At 44.2% G+C, this 23,647-nt stretch overlaps 1 protein-coding gene across 1 annotated transcript in view; it reads left to right on the top strand.

The window, feature by feature from the left end:
- duox (dual oxidase) overlaps nt 1-23,647 on the top strand; it is a gene marked incomplete at its 3' end in the record, with an annotated part of 91,100 nt that overhangs the window by 35,226 nt on the left and 32,227 nt on the right. Inside the window, exons 12-18 of the mRNA XM_083762620.1 lie at nt 3,916-4,091; nt 7,145-7,263; nt 8,378-8,515; nt 8,715-8,834; nt 10,603-10,805; nt 12,624-12,806; nt 22,638-22,863. Coding sequence (XP_083618746.1) covers nt 3,916-4,091; nt 7,145-7,263; nt 8,378-8,515; nt 8,715-8,834; nt 10,603-10,805; nt 12,624-12,806; nt 22,638-22,863 — 1,165 coding nt within the window. The remainder of the gene's footprint in view (nt 1-3,915; nt 4,092-7,144; nt 7,264-8,377; nt 8,516-8,714; nt 8,835-10,602; nt 10,806-12,623; nt 12,807-22,637; nt 22,864-23,647) is intronic.

Raw genomic sequence — 23,647 nt, 5'->3', positions numbered from 1 at the left:
CATTTGAATCGTGTCGCCCCCCTGGGGGCGTCTTTGGGGGTCTCAAGGTTTGGGGACCCCCAAATGGTAACTCTGTCATTTCTCAACCGTTTTGGACGGGGGTGGGCTCGTTGGAATCATGTCGACCCCCTGGGGGTGTCTTTGAGGGTCTCAAAGTTCGGGGACCCCCACATGGTAACTCTTGACATTTTCATGATAGATCTTTATTGATGGGAGGGAGACAGAGAGAACCATTTATATTGATCTGCATATTCTTCTTACTATAGCTCTCTCTCTCTCACACACACTTTTCAGATATCACTTGATATGGACATTTAACCAAGCTATTTCCCTCTGACAAGGCTCGCCGTTACCCGACAAAACTGTGCAATTACTCAATTACTGTGCAATAAACACTCAAGCCACAACGAAAATGTATTTTGTTGCTTTTATATAAAAATAGAAATAAACACATACACTAATGTAAACTGTGGTTACAATAAACTAGACCAGTCCGTACGATGTGTGAGCTAACTAGCATGGTTCGGTTGTTAGCATTCCTCATTGAAGCATGCAGTAGTGCAAAGCAGGTACATTTTACTGTAAACACAAAAATAGACGAAACACACCATTAACAGCAGATATACCAGCCACAAAAGTATCTGTGCATTTGCACACTTCTTTTTCAAGTCATGATTGATTGATTGGTTTATTAAGTTTGCAGAATTACAGTACATTTCAAGTACAACTCTAACAAAACGGTAGAGAAATGACAGAGTTACCATTTGGGGGTCCCTGGGGGTCCCTGAACCTTGAGACCCCCAAAGACGCCCCCAGGGGGGCGACAGGATTCAAATGAGCCCACCCCCGTCCAAAACGGTTGAGAAATGACAGTTACCATTTGGGGGTCCCGGGGGGTCCCTGAACCTTGAGACCCCCAAAGACGCCCCCAGGGGGGCGACACGATTCAAATGAGCCCACCCCCGTCCAAAACGGTAGAGAAATGACAGAGTTACCATTTGGGGGTCCCTGGGGGTCCCTGAACCTTGAGACCCCCAAAGACGCCCCCAGGGGGGCGACACGATTCAAATGAGCCCACCCCCATCCAAAACCGTTGAGAAATGACAGTTACCATTTGGGGGTCCCGGGGGTCCCTGGGGGTCCCCGAACCTTGAGACCCCCAAAGACGCCCCCAGGGGGGCAACATGATTCTAATGAGCCCATCCCCGTCCAAAATGGTTGAGAAATGACAGTTACCATTTGAGGGTCCCGGGGGGTCCCTGGGGGTCCCCGAACCTTGAGACCCCCAAAGACGCCCCCAGGGGGCCGACACAATTCAAATGAGCCCACCCCCGTTCAAAACGGTTGAGAAATGACAGTTACCATTTGGGGGTCCCGGGGGGTCCCGAACCTTGAGACCCCCAAAGACGCCCCCAGGGGGGCGACACAATTCAAATGAGCCCACCCCCGTTCAAAACGGTTGAGAAATGACAGTTACCATTTGGGGGTCCCGGGGGGTCCCTGGGGGTCCCGAACCTTGAGACCCCCAAAGACGCCCCCAGGGGGGGCGACACAATTCAAATGAGCCCACCCATGTTCAAAACGGTTGAGAAATGACAGTTACCATTTGGGGGTCCCGGGGGGTCCCAGGGGGTCCCTGGGGGTCCCCGATCTTTGAGACCCCCAAAGACACCCCCAGGGGGTCGACATGATTCCAACGAGCCCACCCCCGTCCAAAACGGTTGAGAAATGACAGAGTTACTGGGGGGTCTTGCAAAAGGAGCCCCCCCCCCCCCCCCCCCTTACAATGTAAGGAGCCATAGGATTGGCTGAAGGCGGACCGATCTGATTGGCAGAGGAATCTGTCAATCAGAATGATTGACAGATTCCCTCAGCCAATGATGACGTTCGTTAACGCCCAACGTCAGAAGAGTCTCAAAAACAGTCTCAAAAGTCTCACAGATTTGTAACTCACAAGTTCAGATTTGCAACTCACGTGAGTGAACTCACAGGTTCACATTTGTGTTTTGTATCCACAAGTTCAGATTTGTGTTTTGTATCCGTGTTTCGCATCTGTGTTTTGTATTTGTGTTTTGTATTTGTGTTTTGTATCTGTAATCTGCATCTGTGTTTTGTATCCGTGTTTCACATCTGTGTTTTTTATTTGTGTTTAAAACACAGATGCGAAACACGGATACAAAACACAGATGCAAATTACAGATACAAAACGCAAATACAAAACACAGATGCGAAACACAGATACAAAACACAGATGCGAATTACAGATACAAAACACAAATACAAAACACAAATACAAAACACAAATACAAAACACAGATGCGAAACACAGATACGAAACACGGATACAAAACACAAATCTGAACTTGTGGATACAAAACACAAATGTGAAACACAAATTCACTCACGTGAGTTGCAAATCTGAACTTGTGAGTTACAAATCTGTGTTATTTACTGTGAACCTTTTGAGACTGTTCTAACTCCATAGACACACAGGTTACTGTACCACACACACACACACACACACACACACACACACACACACACACACACACACACACACACACACACACACACACACACACTGACCCACAGGGTGACTACTGTACCACACACACACACACACACACACACACACACACACACACACACACACACACACACACACACACACACACACACACACACACACACACACACACACACCCTCACACACACACACACACACACACACACACACTGACCCCACACGGACTCACACACGGACCAGTGCAGCACTATTTCTCTCTCTCTGTTTCTGGCACAACAGCGCCACTTTTGCCCCTACTGGAAAGGTACTATGTTTACCCAGGGTAACTGGACTAAGGAAAGGAAAGATACTATGTTTACCCAGGGTAACTGGACTAAGGAAAGGAAAGGTAGGCCTACTATGTTTACCCAGGGTAACTGGACTAAGGAAAGGAAAGGTACTATGTTTACCCAGGGTAACTGGGCTAAGGAAAGGAAAGGTACTATGTTTACCCAGGGTAACTGGACTAAGGAAAGGAAAGGTACCATGTTTACCCAGGGTAACTGGACTAAGGAAAGGAAAGGTACTATGTTTACCCAGGGTAACTGGACTAAGGAAAGGAAAGGTAGGCTACTATGTTTACCCAGGGTAACTGGACTAAGGAAAGGAAAGGTACTATGTTTACCCAGGGTAACTGGACTAAGGAAAGGAAAGGTAGGCTACTATGTTTACCCACGGTAACTGGACTCAATAACTCAATAACTTGTTTACACCCAGGCCCTGCTCATAGAACATTTCATGGTAGGGGTTCAATGCCTTGCTCAAGGGCACTTGCGGTGGTAATTTTAACGTGCCGGTCCGGTGATACGAACTAGCGACCTTCCGATATCAAGACCGCTCCGCAAACCGGTGGGCCACCGCTGCCCCTGGAACTCATAGTCACACACATAGTCACATAGGCGGGTTAACACGGACATTGCTGTTCCTTGGAGTGGTTCCACCACTCGAAAATGTTGACTTTACTAATTTAGTTGATTTAAAAAGACATTTAGATGTTTTTAAAACAGGAATGGTTTGAAAAACATGAATTAAGTTGTTGAAAAGGAATACTATAATTTTATTAAAAACATTAATTACGTTGTTTAAAAGGAATACAATCATGTTTGTTGGGTTAGGGTTAGGGTTAATTAGTTAAATTACTGAACCAACCAATCACATCACGCGTTGATATGAATTATGACTGTTTTATTTCCAGTTATTCTGAGCTGTATGTTTTAATGTTTTACAGTTACTCATAGAGTTGTCAGATCTATATGTTTATTGTTTTATTTATAGTTATTCAGAGAGTTGTCAGACCTCTATGGCGGTGATACATTAATTATGAATATGTTTTATTGTTTTATTTATAGTTATTCAGAGAGTTGTCAGACCTCTACGGCGGTGACGTCTCCAAACTGGAGCTGTTTCCAGGAGGTCTCCTGGAGGCCTCAGGAGGACCGGGTCCGGTCTTCTCCTCCATCATCCTGGACCAGATGGAGCGCATCAGGAACGGAGACCGCTTCTGGTTTGAGAACTCCCAGAACGGGTAGGACTCTTTATGACGTAACACCCAGAGGACACGTTATGATGTAACACCCAGAACGGGTAGGACTCTTTATGACGTAACACACATAACGGGTAGGACTGTTTATGACGTAACACCCAGAACGGGTAGGACTCTTTTTGATGTAACACCCAGAGGACACGTTATGACGTAACACCCAGAACGGGTAGGACGCTTTATGACGTAACACCCAGAGGACACATTATGATGTAACACCCAGAACGGGTAGGACTCTTTATGACGTAACACACATAACGGGAAGGACTGTTTATGACGTAACACCCAGAACGGGTAGGACTCTTTTTGACGTAACACCCAGAGGACACGTTATGACGTAACACCCAGAACGGGTAGGACACTTTATGACGTAACACCCAGAACGGGTAGGACACTTTATGACGTAACACCCATAACGGGTAGGACACTTTATGACGTAACACCCATAACGGGTAGGACACTTTATGACGTAACACCCATAACGGGTAGGACACGTTATGATGTAACACCCATAACGGGTAGGACGCTTTATGACGTAACACCCATAATGGGTAGGACTCTTTATGACGTAACACCCAGAACGGGTAGGACGCTTTATGACGTAACACCCAGAGGACACGTTATGACGTAACAACCAGAACGGGTAGGACGCTTTATGACGTAACACCCATAAGGGGTAGGACTGTTTATGACGTAACACCCAGAACGGGTAGGACTCTTTATGACGTAACACCCAGAGGACACGTTATGATGTAACACCCAGAACGGGTAGGACTCTTTATGACGTAACACCCATAAGGGGTAGGACTGTTTATGACGTAACTCCCAGTACGGGTAGGACTCTTTATGACGTAACACCCAGAGGACACGTTATGATGTAACACCCAGAACGGGTAGGACTCTTTATGACGTAACACACATAACGGGTAGGACTGTTTATGACGTAACACCCAGAACGGGTAGGACTCTTTTTGATGTAACACCCAGAGGACACGTTATGACGTAACACCCAGAACGGGTAGGACGCTTTATGACGTAACACCCAGAGGACACATTATGATGTAACACCCAGAACGGGTAGGACTCTTTATGACGTAACACACATAACGGGAAGGACTGTTTATGACGTAACACCCAGAACGGGTAGGACTCTTTTTGACGTAACACCCAGAGGACACGTTATGACGTAACACCCAGAACGGGTAGGACACTTTATGACGTAACACCCAGAACGGGTAGGACACTTTATGACGTAACACCCATAACGGGTAGGACACTTTATGACGTAACACCCATAACGGGTAGGACACTTTATGACGTAACACCCATAACGGGTAGGACACGTTATGATGTAACACCCATAACGGGTAGGACGCTTTATGACGTAACACCCATAATGGGTAGGACTCTTTATGACGTAACACCCAGAACGGGTAGGACGCTTTATGACGTAACACCCAGAGGACACGTTATGACGTAACACCCAGAACGGGTAGGACGCTTTATGACGTAACACCCATAAGGGGTAGGACTCTTTATGACGTAACACCCAGAACGGGTAGGACGCTTTATGACGTAACACCCAGAGGACACGTTATGACGTAACACCCAGAACGGGTAGGACGCTTTATGACGTAACACCCATAACGGGTAGGACTCTTTATGACGTAACACACATAACGGGTAGGACGCTTTATGACGTAACACTGTAAACTGTTGTCAGGTTGTTTACACTGTAAACCGTTGTCAGGCTGTTTACACTGTAAACCGTTGTCAGGTTGTTTACACTGTAAACCGTTGTCAGGTTGTTTACACTGTAAACCGTTGTCAGGTTGTTTACACTGTAAACCGTTGTCAGGTTGTTTACACTGTAAACCGTTGTCAGGTTGTTCACACTGTAAACTGTTGTCAGGGTGTTCACACTGTAAACCGTTGTCAGGCTGTTTACACTGTAAACCGTTGTCAGGTTGTTTACACTGTAAACTGTTGTCAGGTTGTTTACACTGTAAACCGTTGTCAGGTTGTTTACACTGTAAACCGTTGTCAGGTTGTTTACACTGTAAACTGTTGTCAGGTTGTTTACACTGTAAACCGTTGTCAGGTTGTTTACACTGTAAACTGTTGTCAGGCTGTTTACACTGTAAACCGTTGTCAGGCTGTTCACACTGTAAACTGTTGTCAGGTTGTTCACACTGTAAACCGTTGTCAGGCTGTTCACACTGTAAACTGTTGTCAGGGTGTTTACACTGTAAACCGTTGTCAGGGTGTTTACACTGTAAACCGTTGTCAGGTTGTTTACACTGTAAACTGTTGTCAGGTTGTTTACACTGTAAACCGTTGTCAGGTTGTTTACACTGTAAACTGTTGTCAGGTTGTTTACACTGTAAACCGTTGTCAGGTTGTTCACACTGTAAACTGTTGTCAGGTTGTTTACACTGTAAACTGTTGTCAGGTTGTTTACACTGTAAACCGTTGTCAGGTTGTTCACACTGTAAACTGTTGTCAGGTTGTTTACACTGTAAACTGTTGTCAGGTTGTTTACACTGTAAACCGTTGTCAGGTTGTTTACACTGTAAACCGTTGTCAGGTTGTTTACACTGTAAACTGTTGTCAGGGTGTTTACACTGTAAACCGTTGTCAGGTTGTTTACACTGTAAACTGTTGTCAGGTTGTTTACACTGTAAACCGTTGTCAGGTTGTTTACACTGTAAACTGTTGTCAGGTTGTTTACACTGTAAACCGTTGTCAGGTTGTTCACACTGTAAACTGTTGTCAGGTTGTTTACACTGTAAACTGTTGTCAGGTTGTTTACACTGTAAACCGTTGTCAGGTTGTTTACACTGTAAACCGTTGTCAGGTTGTTTACACTGTAAACCGTTGTCAGGTTGTTTACACTGTAAACCGTTGTCAGGCTGTTTACACTGTAAACCGTTGTTTACACTGTAAACCGTTGTCAGGCTGTTTACACTGTAAACTGTTGTCAGGTTGTTTAAACTGTAAACTGTTGTCAGGCTGTTTACACTGTAAACCGTTGTCAGGCTGTTCACAGAGGAGCAGGTCCAGAGGATTCGTAACGTGACGTTCCGTGACGTGGTCGTGGCGGTGAGCGGCGCTACGGCCAGAGATGTGCAGAGAGACGTGTTCTTCTGGAGGGACGGTAATAACAACAATAATAACAATAATCACATTAATTATAACAATAACAACAACATTAACACTAACAGATAAGAGAGACGTGTTCTTCTGGAGGTAGAGGTAATAATAACATTTAGCAGACGCTCTTGATCCAGAGCGACTTACATTACACAAAAACAAAAGCATGTCATACATCACATATATAAAAAGTAGTTGAGTAGTGAATCGTGTATAACCCATTCTGACCTGAGATCAGATTCATACGAGGTTTCCGCCGGACACACACTGGTCCTGATGAACCCATTCTGACCTGAGATCAGATTCTAAAAATGTCAGTCGTTCTTCGATTAAAAAAAAAATAGCAGACCTACAAGCTCGTATCGCGCCACTCGGTGGCGCGATATGAGCTTGTAGATCTGCTATTTTTAAATAGCTAAAGCATAACATGATGCTGACACCAAAATGGGTGCCCGGTCAGAATGGGATAAACTAAGAACGTAACAGTGGCGTATCTATGTCAACTATACATACTATACTATATATTATATACATTATATACATGTGTACTATGAAGTGCTATGACTACATGAAATGCAATTCTAGTGCCGTCTACGTAACAAGCTATAAGTCTGTCTAAAATACTATCTAAGTCTACATAAAGTGCTATCTAAGGGGCTAGGGCAAGTGCTACGATAACAGGGGTCATACCTATGTTCCCTCAGCCCCGAGGTGCGCTGCGGGTCGGGAGAGGGTTGCGGTTATGTTTAGGTGTCTGCCCCGGGGGAGGTTAGGGTTAGGGTGAGGGAAGAGGTAGGTTGTCGTAGGCTGAGGGAACATAGAGCTGAACAATAACAACAATGACAACAATAACAACACTAAAACTAACAACAACACCAACACCAACAACAACAATAAAAGTAATAATAACAATAACAATAATCACAATAATTATAACAATATCAACAATATCAACACTAACACTAATACCAATAATAATAATAATATGACGTCACAGCGATTTGCAGAGAGATGGCAAAAAAAGAAATGAAAAACATTCATTATGATGTCGCTCTGTAGGACTTTTTGTAAAAAAAAAACATTATTTAACATGTGGATGACCTCTCTGTGACCTCCAGGTGACCCCTGCCCTCAGCCTACACAAGTGGAGGCGGCCATGCTCCCAGCATGCACTGGGGTCTCCAAACTCAACTACTTCCAGGGCTTTGAGGCGGGATTTGGTGTTTTCATCGTTGTCCTCTTCCTGCTTCCTGTCGGTCAGTGCTTTTCACTTCCTGCTTCCTGTCGGTCAGTGCTTTTAATTTCCTGTCTCCTGTGTGAGTCAGTGTTCACTTCCTGTTTCCTGTGAGTCAGTGGTTCCTCTTCCTGTTTCCTGTTTCCTGTTTCCGTGACCTTTGCGTGACAAGCTTCCTGGTGACCTTGACCTCATGTAACCCTGTGACCTTTGCCCTCCAGTGAGCTTCCTGGTGGCGTGCATGGTGGCGTTCTGCCGGAGGTCAAAGTTCAAGAAGCTCCAGAAGAGAAGGACAGACAGAGGTCACACGACAGAGGAGTCACATGACTCAGGAATCATGGGTAATGTAGTCCTTCAATGAGGGTCTTTCTCGGCCCCGCCTCTCTCCCTGTGTTTTAGGATCCTAGATGGCCGCAGCACCAGGAGGGGGGGGGGGGGGGGGGGGGCAGAGGTGAGCGGGCGGGGTCGACCTATGACCTCACTGAGCTGCATTCAAGACACCTGCCTTGTGTCTGAACACAGCTTTGATGGATGTGTTCTGAGTTAATAGCTCAGGCAGACTCTTCACATACTAGAGCATGTCTGAAATAAGTGTCAGACATGCTTAAACATGTAGTTAGGTGTAATGTTAGAGACCACAGAAGACATGTAAATATGAAATAAATGCTTAAACCTGTAGCTATAGGTGTAATGTTAGAGTCCACAGAAGACATGTAAATATGAAATAAATGCTTAAACATGTAGCTATAGGTGTAATGTTAGAGACCACTGAAGACATGTAAATATGAAATAAATGCTTAAACATGTAGCTATAGGTGTAATGTTAGAGACCACAGAAGACATGTAAATATGAAATAAATGCTTAAACATGTATAGCTAGGTGTAATGTTAGAGACCACAGAAGACATGTAAATATGAAATAAATGCTTAAACATGTAGCTATAGGTGTAATGTTAGAGACCACAGAAGACATGTAAATATGAAATAAATGCTTAAACATGTAGCTATAGGTGTAATGTTAGAGACCACAGAAGACATGTAAATATGAAATAAATGCTTAAACATGTATAGCTAAGTGTAATGTTAGAGTCAACAGAAGACATGTAAATATGAAATAAATGCTTAAACATGTAGCTATAGGTGTAATGTTAGAGACCACAGAAGACATGTAAATATGAAATAAATGCTTAAACCTGTAGCTATAGGTGTAATGTTAGAGTCCACAGAAGACATGTAAATATGAAATAAATGCTTAAACATGTAGCTATAGGTGTAATGTTAGAGACCACTGAAGACATGTAAATATGAAATAAATGCTTAAACATGTAGCTATAGGTGTAATGTTAGAGACCACAGAAGACATGTAAATATGAAATAAATGCTTAAACATGTATAGCTAGGTGTAATGTTAGAGACCACAGAAGACATGTAAATATGAAATAAATGCTTAAACATGTAGCTAGGTGTAATGTTAGAGTCCACAGAAGACATGTAAATATGAAATAAATGCTTAAACATGTATAGCTAAGTGTAATGTTAGAGTCCACAGAAGACATGTAAATATGAAATAAATTATTAAACATGTAGCTAGGTGTAATGTTAGAGTCCACAGAAGACATGTAAATATGAAATAAATGCTTAAACATGTAGCTATAGGTGTAATGTTAGAGTCCACAGAAGACATGTAAATATGAAATAAATTATTAAACATGTAGCTAGGTGTAATGTTAGAGTCCACAGAAGACATGTAAATATGAAATAAATGCTTAAACATGTAGCTATAGGTGTAATGTTAGAGACCACAGAAGTGAACCTTTCAAGCCTGTTTTCTCAACTCGCTGTTTCTCTGCAAGACATTACTCTATAAGCCATATCTCCAGAACTGGTGGGTCAAACTGAACAACCAATATGTCAATTTGAAGCTGTGATTCCCTGCTTTCACATGACATGACAAAAAAGAAAATTCCCAAAAAATCCAATGGCAGTCCCTCAGTCAAATTTAGTCACATATTCTCTTTTCAAATGGGGGTCCGCAGTTCAAAGTTCAAATGTCCCCCCGAGTGGGCGGGTCCTCATTGGTCACTGTCCCCCCCCCCCCCCCCCCTGCAGCCAGTGAGTGGGCGGGGCCCAGGAAGCCCCTCCTCCCTGTCCGTGTGGACGTGGATGAGAAGAGGAGGCTCCAGCTGCTGGATGGATCCGGGACAGCGCTGAGGGTTCTGAACCTGGGCAACCAGACCCACCTGGACCTGCTGCTGAGCAACGACCGGCGCCGCACCGCGCTGCTGCTCAAAGTACCCAAAGAATACGACCTGGTATGACGTCACTATGACATCACTATGACATCACTATGACATGTCCGCCCTGCTGCTCAAAGTACCCAAAGAATACGACCTGGTATGATGTCACTATGACATCACAATGACATCACAATGACATCACTATGACATGTCTGCCCTGCTGCTCAAAGTACCCAAAGAATACCAGCTGGTATGACGTCACTATGACATCACTCTGACATCACTATGACATCACTATGACATGTCCGCCCTGCTGCTCAAAGTACCCAAAGAATACCACCTGGTATGACGTCACTATGACATCACTCTGACATCACTATGACATGTCCGCCCTGCTGCTCAAAGTACCCAAAGAATACCACCTGGTATGACGTCACTATGACATCACTATGACATCACTATGACATGTCCGCCCTGCTGCTCAAAGTACCCAAAGAATACCACCTGGTATGACGTCACTATGACATCACTATGACATCACTATAGAATACCACCTGGTATGACATTTTTTGATTGATTGAATATTTTATTAGGCAACATAAATGCAAACAGCACAATGTACAGTCAGGCTTTTTTGTCCAAAAAAGGATTTCACAGAAGAAAGACCTTGCGGCCTTGTTTCCATTCGGGTCCTATATCCACTCACACATGACATGAATAATAAGTTAACACGGTAACAGTAAGTGATATAACAATAATAATTTACATTTCCTCTAAACATGAAATATACAGTATTCACAGGTTGGGGCCGAAGGTTAATCGGAAAGGGATTATTCGCACAAAGCGGTGCAAGTGAATTTGCCTGGTATGACATCACTATGAGATTACTATGAGATCACTATGACATCACTATGACATCACTATGACATGCGGTTAGTAGAGTGTCCGCCCCTGAAACTGGGAGGTCGGGGGTTCGATCCCCGGCCGGGTCATATACCAAAGACTGTAAAAATGGGACCCGATGCCTCCCTGCTTGGCACTCAGCATCAAAGGATTTGATTCGTAGATTTGGATTGGGGTCTACGAATAAAATGCTTCCCGAGCGCGGCACACGGCTGCAGCTCAGCGCTCCTTGGCTGCAGCTCAGCGCTCCTTGGCTGCAGCTCAGCGCTCCTTGGCTGCAGCTCAGCGCTCCTTGGCTGCAGCTCCTTGGCTGCAGCTCAGCGCTCCTTGGCTGCAGCTCAGCGCTCATTGGCTGCAGCTCACCGCTCCTTGGCTGCAGCTCAGCGCTTCTTGGCTGCAGCTCAGCGCTCCTTGGCTGCAGCTCAGCGCTCCTTGGCTGCAGCTCAGCGCTCCTTGGCTGCAGCTCACCGCTCCAAGAGATGGTTGGTCAAATTTCGGAGAACACATTTCACTTCGGTAACGTGTGTGACAAATCGTATGACTTTGACTTTTTTACTGTTTAAGACCTCGCCGTAGATCGCTAGCATTGGCGCTATCGCTTTAGCATCCAGGATGACGTCCAAAACCGTCCGCGCGTCGTACTGGAATAGTTTCTCGTTATCTGACACCCAAGCGCCACCACTATTGTCCACTAGGCGGTGGATCAAAGTTGTGTTTAACCCATTTTGGACGGGAACCCCTTTTGGTGTTAGCATTATGTTATGCTTTAGCTATTCAAAAATAGCAGATCTACAAGCTCATAGCGCGCCACGAGCTTGTAGGTCTGCTATTTTTTTTTAAATCGAAGAACGACTGACATAGAAACATAGCTTTTTCAGAAACCGTCAGGATGTAGAAGACATTTTGTAGAATCTGATCTCAGGTCAGAATGTGTTAATATACAATAGGATTGCATTTTAAGTCGGACCTTTGTTGTCGTCACCCCCCAAGGTGTTGTTCTTCGAGGACGAGGACAAGAGGGCGGAGCTTGTCCAGCGCCTTTGTCCAGAGGACGACCCGGTTCAAGACGTCCGGGTTCGAGAGATGAGAGAGAGAGAGCTGCTGAAGGAAGCTCTGAGCCGCGATCAGAGAGAACATATAGTGGAGACCTTCATACGACACGCATTCTCTAAGGTTTAAATACTATTACACTATTCTATACTACTGCTACTACTGCTACTACTGCTACTACTACTACTACTACTACTGTAGTGATTAATCTCTAGGTGCAGTGATTAATCTCTAGGTGCAGTGATTAATCTCTAGGTGCAGTGATTAATCTCTAGGTGCAGTGATTCATCTCTAGGTGGTGCAGTGATTAATCTCTAGGTGCAGTGATTAATCTCTAGGTGGTGTAGTGATTCATCTCTAGGTGTAGTGATTAATCTCTAGGTGCAGTGATTAATCTCTAGGTGCAGTGATTAATCTCTAGGTGCAGTGATTAATCTCTAGGTGCAGTGATTAATCTCTAGGTGCAGTGATTAATCTCTAGGTGCAGTGATTAATCTCTAGGTGCAGTGATTCATCTCTAGGTGCAGTGATTAATCTCTAGGTGCAGTGATTAATCTCTAGGTGGTGCAGTGATTAATCTCTAGGTGCAGTGATTAATCTCTAGGTGCAGTGATTAATCTCTAGGTGCAGTGATTAATCTCTAGGTGGTGCAGTGATTAATCTCTAGGTGCAGTGATTAATCTCTAGGTGCAGTGATTAATCTCTAGGTGCAGTGATTAATCTCTAGGTGGTGCAGTGATTAATCTCTAGGTGCAGTGATTAATCTCTAGGTGCAGTGATTAATCTCTAGGTGCAGTGATTAATCTCTAGGTGCAGTGATTAATCTCTAGGTGTAGTGATTAATCTCTAGGTGCAGTGATTAATCTCTAGGTGCAGTGATTAATCTCTAGGTGGTGCAGTGATTAATCTCTAGGTGTAGTGATTAATCTCTAGGTGCAGTGATTAATCTCTAGGTGTAGTGATTAATCTCTAGGTGCAGTGATTAATCTCTAGGTGCAGTGATTAATCTCTAGGTGCAGTGATTAATCTCTAGGTGGTGCAGTGATTAATCTCTAGGTGCAGTGATTAATCTCTAGGTGCAGTGATTAATCTCTAGGTGCAGTGATTAATCTCTAGGTGCAGTGATTAATCTCTAGGTGCAGTGATTAATCTCTAGGTGTAGTGATTAATCTCTAGGTGCAGTGATTAATCTCTAGGTGGTGCAGTGATTAATCTCTAGGTGCAGTGATTAATCTCTAGGTGCAGTGATTAATCTCTAGGTGCAGTGATTAATCTCTAGGTGCAGTGATTAATCTCTAGGTGCAGTGATTAATCTCTAGGTGCAGTGATTAATCTCTAGGTGCAGTGATTAATCTCTAGGTGCAGTGATTAATCTCTAGGTGCAGTGATTAATCTCTAGGTGCAGTGATTAATCTCTAGGTGCAGTGATTAATCTCTAGGTGCAGTGATTAATCTCTAGGTGGTGCAGTGATTAATCTCTAGGTGCAGTGATTAATCTCTAGGTGCAGTGATTAATCTCTAGGTGCAGTGATTAATCTCTAGGTGGTGTAGTGATTAATCTCTAGGTGCAGTGATTAATCTCTAGGTGCAGTGATTAATCTCTAGGTGGTGCAGTGATTAATCTCTAGGTGGTGCAGTGATTAATCTCTAGGTGGTGCAGTGATTAATCTCTAGGTGCAGTGATTAATCTCTAGGTGGTGCAGTGATTAATCTCTAGGTGTAGTGATTAATCTCTAGGTGGTGCAGTGATTAATCTCTAGGTACAGTGATTAATCTCTAGGTGCAGTGATTAATCTCTAGGTGTAGTGATTAATCTCTAGGTGCAGTGATTAATCTCTAGGTGGTGCAGTGATTAATCTCTAGGTGTAGTGATTAATCTCTAGGTGTAGTGATTAATCTCTAGGTGCAGTGATTAATCTCTAGGTGCAGTGATTAATCTCTAGGTGGTGCAGTGATTAATCTCTAGGTGCAGTGATTAATCTCTAGGTGCAGTGATTAATCTCTAGGTGTAGTGATTAATCTCTAGGTGTAGTGATTAATCTCTAGGTGCAGTGATTAATCTCTAGGTGCAGTGATTAATCTCTAGGTGCAGTGATTAATCTCTAGGTGTAGTGATTAATCTCTAGGTGGTGCAGTGATTAATCTCTAGGTGCAGTGATTAATCTCTAGGTGCAGTGATTAATCTCTAGGTGGTGCAGTGATTAATCTCTAGGTGCAGTGATTAATCTCTAGGTGCAGTGATTAATCTCTAGGTGCAGTGATTAATCTCTAGGTGGTGCAGTGATTAATCTCTAGGTGCAGTGATTAATCTCTAGGTGCAGTGATTCATCTCTAGGTGCAGTGATTCATCTCTAGGTGGTGTAGTGATTAATCTCTAGGTGCAGTGATTAATCTCTAGGTGCAGTGATTAATCTCTAGGTGCAGTGATTAATCTCTAGGTGCAGTGATTAATCTCTAGGTGCAGTGATTAATCTCTAGGTGCAGTGATTAATCTCTAGGGGTAGTGATTAATCTCTAGGTGCAGTGATTAATCTCTAGGTGCAGTGATTAATCTCTAGGTGCAGTGATTAATCTCTAGGTGCAGTGATTAATCTCTAGGTGCAGTGATTAATCTCTAGGTGCAGTGATTAATCTCTAGGTGCAGTGATTAATCTCTAGGTGCAGTGATTAATCTCTAGGTGCAGTGATTAATCTCTAGGTGTAGTGATTAATCTCTAGGTGGTGCAGTGATTAATCTCTAGGTGCAGTGATTAATCTCTAGGTGCAGTGATTAATCTCTAGGTGGTGCAGTGATTAATCTCTAGGTGTAGTGATTAATCTCTAGGTGCAGTGATTAATCTCTAGGTGCAGTGATTAATCTCTAGGTGTAGTGATTAATCTCTAGGTGTAGTGATTAATCTCTAGGTGCAGTGATTAATCTCTAGGTGTAGTGATTAATCTCTAGGTGTAGTGATTCATCTCTAGGTGTAGTGATTAATCTCTAGGTGTAGTGATTCATCTCTAGGTGCAGTGATTAATCTCTAGGTGCAGTGATTAATCTCTAGGTGCAGTGATTAATCTCTAGGTGCAGTGATTAATCTCTAGGCGTAGTGATTAATCTCTAGGTGCAGTGATTAATCTCTAGGTGCAGTGATTAATCTCTAGGTGCAGTGATTAATCTCTAGGTGCAGTGATTAATCTCTAGGTGCAGTGATTAATCTCTAGGCGTAGTGATTAATCTCTAGGTGCAGTGATTAATCTCTAGGTGCAGTGATTAATCTCTAGGTGCAGTGATTAATCTCTAGGTGCAGTGATTCATCTCTAGGTGGTGTAGTGATTAATCCCTAGGTGCAGTGATTAATCTCTAGGTGGTGCAGTGATTAATCTCTAGGTGCAGTGATTCATCTCTAGGTGCAGTGATTCATCTCTAGGTGCAGTGATTAATCTCTAGGTGCAGTGATTAATCTCTAGGTGGTGCAGTGATTAATCTCTAGGTGCAGTGATTCATCTCTAGGTGCAGTGATTCATCTCTAGGTGGTGCAGTGATTCATCTCTAGGTGCAGTGATTCATCTCTAGGTGGTGTAGTGATTAATCTCTAGGTGCAGTGATTAATCTCTAGGTGGTGCAGTGATTAATCTCTAGGTGGTGTAGTGATTAATCTCTAGGTGCAGTGATTAATCTCTAGGTGCAGTGATTAATCTCTAGGTGCAGTGATTAATCTCTAGGTGTAGTGATTAATCTCTAGGTGCAGTGATTAATCTCTAGGTGCAGTGATTCATCTCTAGGTGTAGTGATTAATCTCTAGGTGGTGCAGTGATTAATCTCTAGGTGTAGTCATTAATCTCTAGGTGCAGTGATTAATCTCTAGGTGGTGTAGTGATTAATCTCTAGGTGGTGCAGTGATTAATCTCTAGGTGCAGTGATTAATCTCTAGGTGCAGTGATTAATCTCTAGGTGCAGTGATTAATCTCTAGGTGCAGTGATTAATCTCTAGGTGGTGCAGTGATTAATCTCTAGGTGCAGTGATTAATCTCTAGGTGGTGCAGTGATTAATCTCTAGGTGCAGTGATTAATCTCTAGGTGGTGCAGTGATTAATCTCTAGGTGGTGTAGTGATTAATCTCTAGGTGCAGTGATTAATCTCTAGGTGCAGTGATTAATCTCTAGGTGCAGTGATTAATCTCTAGGTGGTGCAGTGATTAATCTCTAGGTGCAGTGATTAATCTCTAGGTGCAGTGATTAATCTCTAGGTGGTGCAGTGATTAATCTCTAGGTGCAGTGATTAATCTCTAGGTGCAGTGATTAATCTCTAGGTGCAGTGATTAATCTCTAGGTGCAGTGATTAATCTCTAGGTGCAGTGATTAATCTCTAGTTGCAGTGATTAATCTCTAGGTGCAGTGATTAATCTCTAGGTGGTGTAGTGATTAATCTCTAGGTGCAGTGATTAATCTCTAGGTGGTGTAGTGATTAATCTCTAGGTGCAGTGATTAATCTCTAGGTGCAGTGATTAATCTCTAGGTGCAGTGATTAATCTCTAGGTGCAGTGATTAATCTCTAGGTGCAGTGATTAATCTCTAGGTGCAGTGATTAATCTCTAGGTGGTGTAGTGATTAATCTCTAGGTGCAGTGATTAATCTCTAGGTGCAGTGATTAATCTCTAGGTGCAGTGATTAATCTCTAGGTGCAGTGATTCATCTCTAGGTGGTGTAGTGATTAATCTCTAGGTGGTGCAGTGATTAATCTCTAGGTGCAGTGATTAATCTCTAGGTGCAGTGATTAATCTCTAGGTGGTGCAGTGATTAATCTCTAGGTGCAGTGATTAATCTCTAGGTGCAGTGATTAATCTCTAGGTGCAGTGATTAATCTCTAGGTGGTGCAGTGATTAATCTCTAGAATGTTCATCGACTACCTTTTTCACTGACAAAAACATACAAACTGAACTAACAGGTTCTGATCCATAAAGGACAGAACTAACAGGTTCTGCTTCCTAACATTTTAGTCTAGTTTTTATTTGTTTACAAAATTGTCAGTATATTTAGTCTTAGTTTTAGTCACCATAGCTTAGTTTTCATTTAGTTTCCATTTAGTTTTCGTCAGTGGAAAAAGGTAGTCGACGAACATTTTAGTTTTAGTCGAGGAAAACAACACTGCATGTGAAAGGACACTAACAGGTGACTAAAGGTCGGCCAGCTGGACACCACGGGGCTGACCTCATCTTGACCTCAGGTGACGGCCGCTTGTTCTGAGGTCAAATTAAGGTCGACCTCAAAGCCCCAGACGGTGACCTCGGTGACCTCATCTCGCCCGTGCGACGGTGACCTCTTGACCTCTGACGACCTCGTGACGTTGTGGCGGTCGTGTCAACGGCCCTGTGGTCACATGACCTAATCGCTGCAGGTGGAAAGTAACTAAGTACTTTTACTTAAGTACTGTACTTAACCCATTCTGACCTGAGATCAGATTCTAACGCACAGAAGAATGGTGGTTCTTTAACGCATTTTGACCTGAGATCAGATTCTAAAAATGTCTTAAATCCTGACAGTTTAAAATAATAGCAGACCTACAAGCTCATAGCGCGCCACTCGGTGGCGCGCTATGAGCTTGTAGATCTGCTATTTTTCAATAGCTAAAGCATAACATGATGCTAACACCAAAACCAAAATGGGTTAAGAACTGTACTGTACTTTGTACTTTACTTTGAGTATTTCCAATTTCCAGTACTTTTACTTCTACTACCACTACATCTCAGAGCCACAATTTGTATACTTTTACTTCACTACAATTATTTGAAAACTTTAGTTACTTTAGTTACTTTGGCGATGTTCATTGTCTCCACCAGGCCGAAGGCATGTGGGGAGAGTATGTTTTGCACTCCGTCCGTCCGTCCATGTGTGTCCGTGAACAGCTAATCTCGGCCACCGTTAACCCGGTCGATGCCATATTTTGCACACACACTCCCTGGATGCCAACCATGAACCTCTGCCCCAAACTTTCCAGAACGGCCTGTTATAGCGCCACCAGGAGGCCGCTTTGTGCAAAACAAGTTTTTCGATGCCATATTTTGCACACACACTCCCTGGATGCCAACCATGAACCTCTGCCCCAAACTTTCCAGAACGGCCTGTTATAGCGCCACCAGGAGGCCGCTTTGTGCAAAACAAGTTTTTGCACAGTACACCTACAGATTTTGTCCAAACATCACGCAAATTGGTACACAGTCTCTCTAGAGCCATTCAACGAAACGGGTCTTTCAGATTTATCAGACTCCATCCTGATTGGTTAAGATTGGCTTCCAAAGTTCACAGGAGTGCTCAGTTTCAAACAAAATGCTGCAAATCATGAACACATCGCGTGATTTCTGTGAAATTGTGCACCCACATTCCCACTAGGCCGAGGACGAAATGCCACATGAACAATTTCAACTCAGCCTCAAGGTGGCGCTATAACTGGCCGAAAAGTGTTTTTACCTCTAACTGCACGGATCTGTGGATAACCTGGTGGAGACCTGTGCCCGGAAGGGCACTTTTTCTAGTTTTGATTATAAAACATTAGGGTGTGTAGAGCCCAGGATCACATTATTAGATAATTGACACAGGGGTGAAAAATGGGTGACAAAATCGTGGGATAAACATTATAGAAAGAAAATTAAAACATACATCAACCACTTAAAATCTATTGAAAACAGCCGATCTACAAGCTCACAATCTGCGTCGCGTTGTGAGCTTGTAGATCTGCTATTTTCAATAGATTTTCTATACATTTGAACTTGGAAATGGGACATTCTGCAATAGGAATACTTTTACTTTTAGTACTTTTTGTACATTTTGATGCTGATACTTTTACTCAAGTACATTTTCAATTCCGCACTTTCACTTGTAACGAAGTAGTTCTATATTGCAGTATTGGTACTTTTTCCAGTTTCAGTTTCACAGCTGAAGTTATATTATTACGTATTACTTATTATGACTTATTACAGCTTTACTTATGTATTCTGAGTGAAATACTGTTCAGTTATATTATTACTTATTATTATTAAGACGCCAGAAAGCGACCGCTAGGGCTGAGAAACTCGGAATCGGAATAATGTCACTTCATTATGTTTTTGTTTTTTAAATCAATATATGGATCTTTTCGTCCATACGACAGAGATATCTGTGTCCAGACACACAAACGCAGAAACGCATTGAACACAGGAGAAGATCACTGCAGTAGCAGGTTTCAATTGTAGGCTATTTGATTTACACTATGAGGTGCCATATACATACGCCTATCATATTTTTTAATGAAGGAATAAATACCGCATTTTAAAAGAGTGGATGGAAGTGGAACATGTTCCTTTCATTGTTTGTCAGCATGTCACTATGTGCGTGAACAGTGGCGTGCACACACATTTAGAGGGGCAGGACAGTGGCGTGCACAGACATTTAGAGGGGCAGGACAGGGGCGTGCACACACATTTAGAGGGGCAGGGACAGGGGCGTGCGCACACATTTAGAGGGGCAGGGACAGGGGCGTGCACAGACATTTAGAGGGGCAGGACAGGGGCGTGCACAGACATTTAGAGGGGCAGGACAGTGGCGTGCACAGACATTTAGAGGGGCAGGACAGTGGCGTGCACACATTTAGAGGGGCAGGACAGTGGCGTGCACAGACATTTAGAGGGGCAGGACAGTGGCGTGCACAGACATTTAGAGGGGCAGGACAGGGGCGTGCACAGACATTTAGAGGGGCAGGACAGGGGCGTGCACAGACATTTAGAGGGGCAGGACAGGGGCGTGCACAGACATTTAGAGGGGCAGGACAGGGGCGTGCACAGACATTTAGAGGGGCAGGACAGTGGCGTGCACAGACATTTAGAGGGGCAGGACAGGGGCGTGCACAGACATTTAGAGGGGCAGGACAGTGGCGTGCACAGACATTTAGAGGGGCAGGACAGTGGCGTGCACACATTTAGAGGGGCAGGACAGTGGCGTGCACACACATTTAGAGGGGCAGGACAGGGGCGTGCACACACATTTAGAGGGGCAGGACAGTGGCGTGCACACACATTTAGAGGGGCAGGACAGTGGCGTGCACACACATTTAGAGGGGCAGGACAGGGGCGTGCACACACATTTAGAGGGGCAGGACAGTGGCGTGCACACACATTTAGAGGGGCAGGACAGTGGCGTGCACAGACATTTAGAGGGGTAGGACAGGGGCGTGCACAGACATTTAGAGGGGCAGGACAGGGGCGTGCACACACATTTAGAGGGGCAGGACAGTGGCGTGCACACACATTTAGAGGGGCAGGACAGTGGCGTGCACACACATTTAGAGGGGCAGGACAGTGGCGTGCACACACATTTAGAGGGGCAGGACAGTGGCGTGCACAGACATTTAGAGGGGTAGGACAGGGGCGTGCACAGACATTTAGAGGGGCAGGACAGGGGCGTGCACACACATTTAGAGGGGCAGGACAGTGGCGTGCACACACATTTAGAGGGGCAGGACAGTGGCGTGCACACACATTTAGAGGGGCAGGACAGTGGCGTGCACACACATTTAGAGGGGCAGGACAGTGGCGTGCACACACATTTAGAGGGGCAGGACAGTGGCGTGCACAGACATTTAGAGGGGCAGGACAGTGGCGTGCACAGACATTTAGAGGGGCAGGACAGTGGCGTGCACACACATTTAGAGGGGCAGGACAGGGGCGTGCACACACATTTAGAGGGGCAGGACAGGGGCGTGCACACACATTTAGAGGGGCAGGACAGTGGCGTGCACAGACATTTAGAGGGGCAGGACAGTGGCGTGCACAGACATTTAGAGGGGCAGGACAGTGGCGTGCACACACATTTAGAGGGGCAGGTGCTCAGGTGAAAAAAGGGCACCTTGTGCAGCGCGTGGAACCGGCCGGTTGCCTTAACCCTTGGCCTACAATTCACGGAAAAAACGGAATTAATCGAAAAATCTAAACCTCCCGTTAACGGAAAAAAACGGAATGACAATCAATATCAGTTATCGCGGGGTCAAAAGAGCAAAAATTAATATTTTTTCGCTAATATCACTAATGTTGGATGTAATTTACCAAAAAACGGCCGAAATCCGCATGATCGTGCGCTATCATGCACGCGCGCCGTCTCTATGTGCGTCGGTGTAAAAAAATTGATATTTTGCGATCTTTTGGGGTTGATTTGAGGTTAATTTGACTTAGTTATGAAAAATATTGCATTAGCTTAGCAATCCGGACCAGCCAAACTATTGACTAGGGTCAAACTACTACAGGATGTTGTTGATCGTTCAACCGGAAGTGACTTAGGAAGATCCGTCTATTTTAGCCAAAATCAGCATAATGATGCTTTCCCGCCATCTGGTGGCGAATCGAGAGAATACAATTGCTATGAATGAACAAAAAAAAAACATCTCTTCAATCCACCAGATCTTTCTTGTATGTTAAAACGATGAATTAAAAATATGCCAATTTGTTACCCAAACAAAAAAATTGGTCCTGGCATTCCAAGGGTTAATACAATAGTGTGAGATTTATAGATTTTTGGACCTAAAATAATTATATATATATTAGAATATTAGAGGCTTTTTTTTATCAAGAATTGATCGATGTCACCATGGTCCACATACTGTACAGTGTACACTGTAAAAAATAAAAATAAATACAAATATATGTATTATTATTTTTCGTCATAGTTTTACACACTACTCTCTGGTCCAATCAGGTGCTAGAGTTTGAGGGCCGTGGCTTCATGTGTCCCTCTCATCCAATCAGGTCCTGGAGATCGAGGGGGCGTGTCTTTATGTGTCCTCCTCTGGTCCAACCGGGTGCTAGAGATAGAGGGGGCGTGTCTAAATGTGTCCCTCTCCTCCAATCAGGTGTTGGAGATCGAGGGGGCACATAAAGATGTGTCCTCTGGTCCAATCAGGTGCTAGAGATAGAGGGGGTGTGTCTGAATGTGTCCCTCTCCTCCAATCAGGTGTTGGAGATCGAGAAGCGTGACGCGGGCGACCTGAGGGGCGTGTCCAGCCACCAGACACAGGAAGTGCTGCAGTGCGAGCTGACGGCCGCGGAGTTCGCCAACGCTCTGGGGCTGAAAGCTGATTCGCTGTTCGTCGACTCCATGTTTACGCTCAGCGACAAGGACGGCAACGGATACCTGTCCTTCCAGGAGTTCCTGGATGTCATGGTCATCTTCATGAAGGGTAAGGATGACCAAATATAGTGATCTGTATGAAGAGTAAGAATGACCAAATATGGTCATATCTATGAAGGGAAGAATGACCAAATATGGTCATCTTCATGAAGGGTAAGGATGACCAAATATGGTCATATTTATGAAGGGTAAGGATGACCAAATATGGTATTTATATATATAGTTTCAGAAAACAAATCCATTCCACGTTTTGCAGAAGTCAGTACTGCTCAGTACTACCAGCTCAGTGGCCTTGTGGTTAGAGTGTCCGCCCTGAGACTGGGAGGTCGGGGGTTCGATCCCCGGCCGGGTCATACCAAAGACTTTAAATAATGGGACCCAGTGCCTCCCTGCTTGACACTCAGCATCAAGGGTTGGATTGGGGGTGGGAAGTGAGGACGCTGGCGTCGACTGTTCGCCGCTTCACCTCCCAATGTATGAATGAATGAACCATTGTAAGCGCTTTGAGTAGGCACATAGTGCATAGAAAAGCGCCATAAAAATGCAATTCATTATTATTATTAAGTCCATTCCAGTGTGACGTTCTCTCCACGTTTTACAGAAGTCCATTCCAGTGTGATGTTCTCTCCACGTTTTGCAGAAGTCCATTCCAGTGTGATGTTCTCTCCACGTTTTACAGAAGTCCATTCCAGTGTGATGTTCTCTCCACGTTTTGCAGAAGTCCATTCCAGTGTGACGTTCTCTCCCCGTTTTGCAGAAGTCCATTCCAGTGTCATGTTCTCTCCACGTTTTGCAGAAGTCCATTCCAGTGTGATGTTCTCTCCACGTTTTGC

Source organism: Protomyctophum parallelum, assembly GCF_964188405.1.
Source record: "Protomyctophum parallelum genome assembly, chromosome: 4".
Classification (NCBI taxonomy): Eukaryota; Metazoa; Chordata; class Actinopteri; order Myctophiformes; family Myctophidae; genus Protomyctophum; species Protomyctophum parallelum.
The sequence above is the reverse complement of the archived record's forward strand: the minus strand, read 5'-3'. Positions and strand labels throughout refer to the sequence as shown.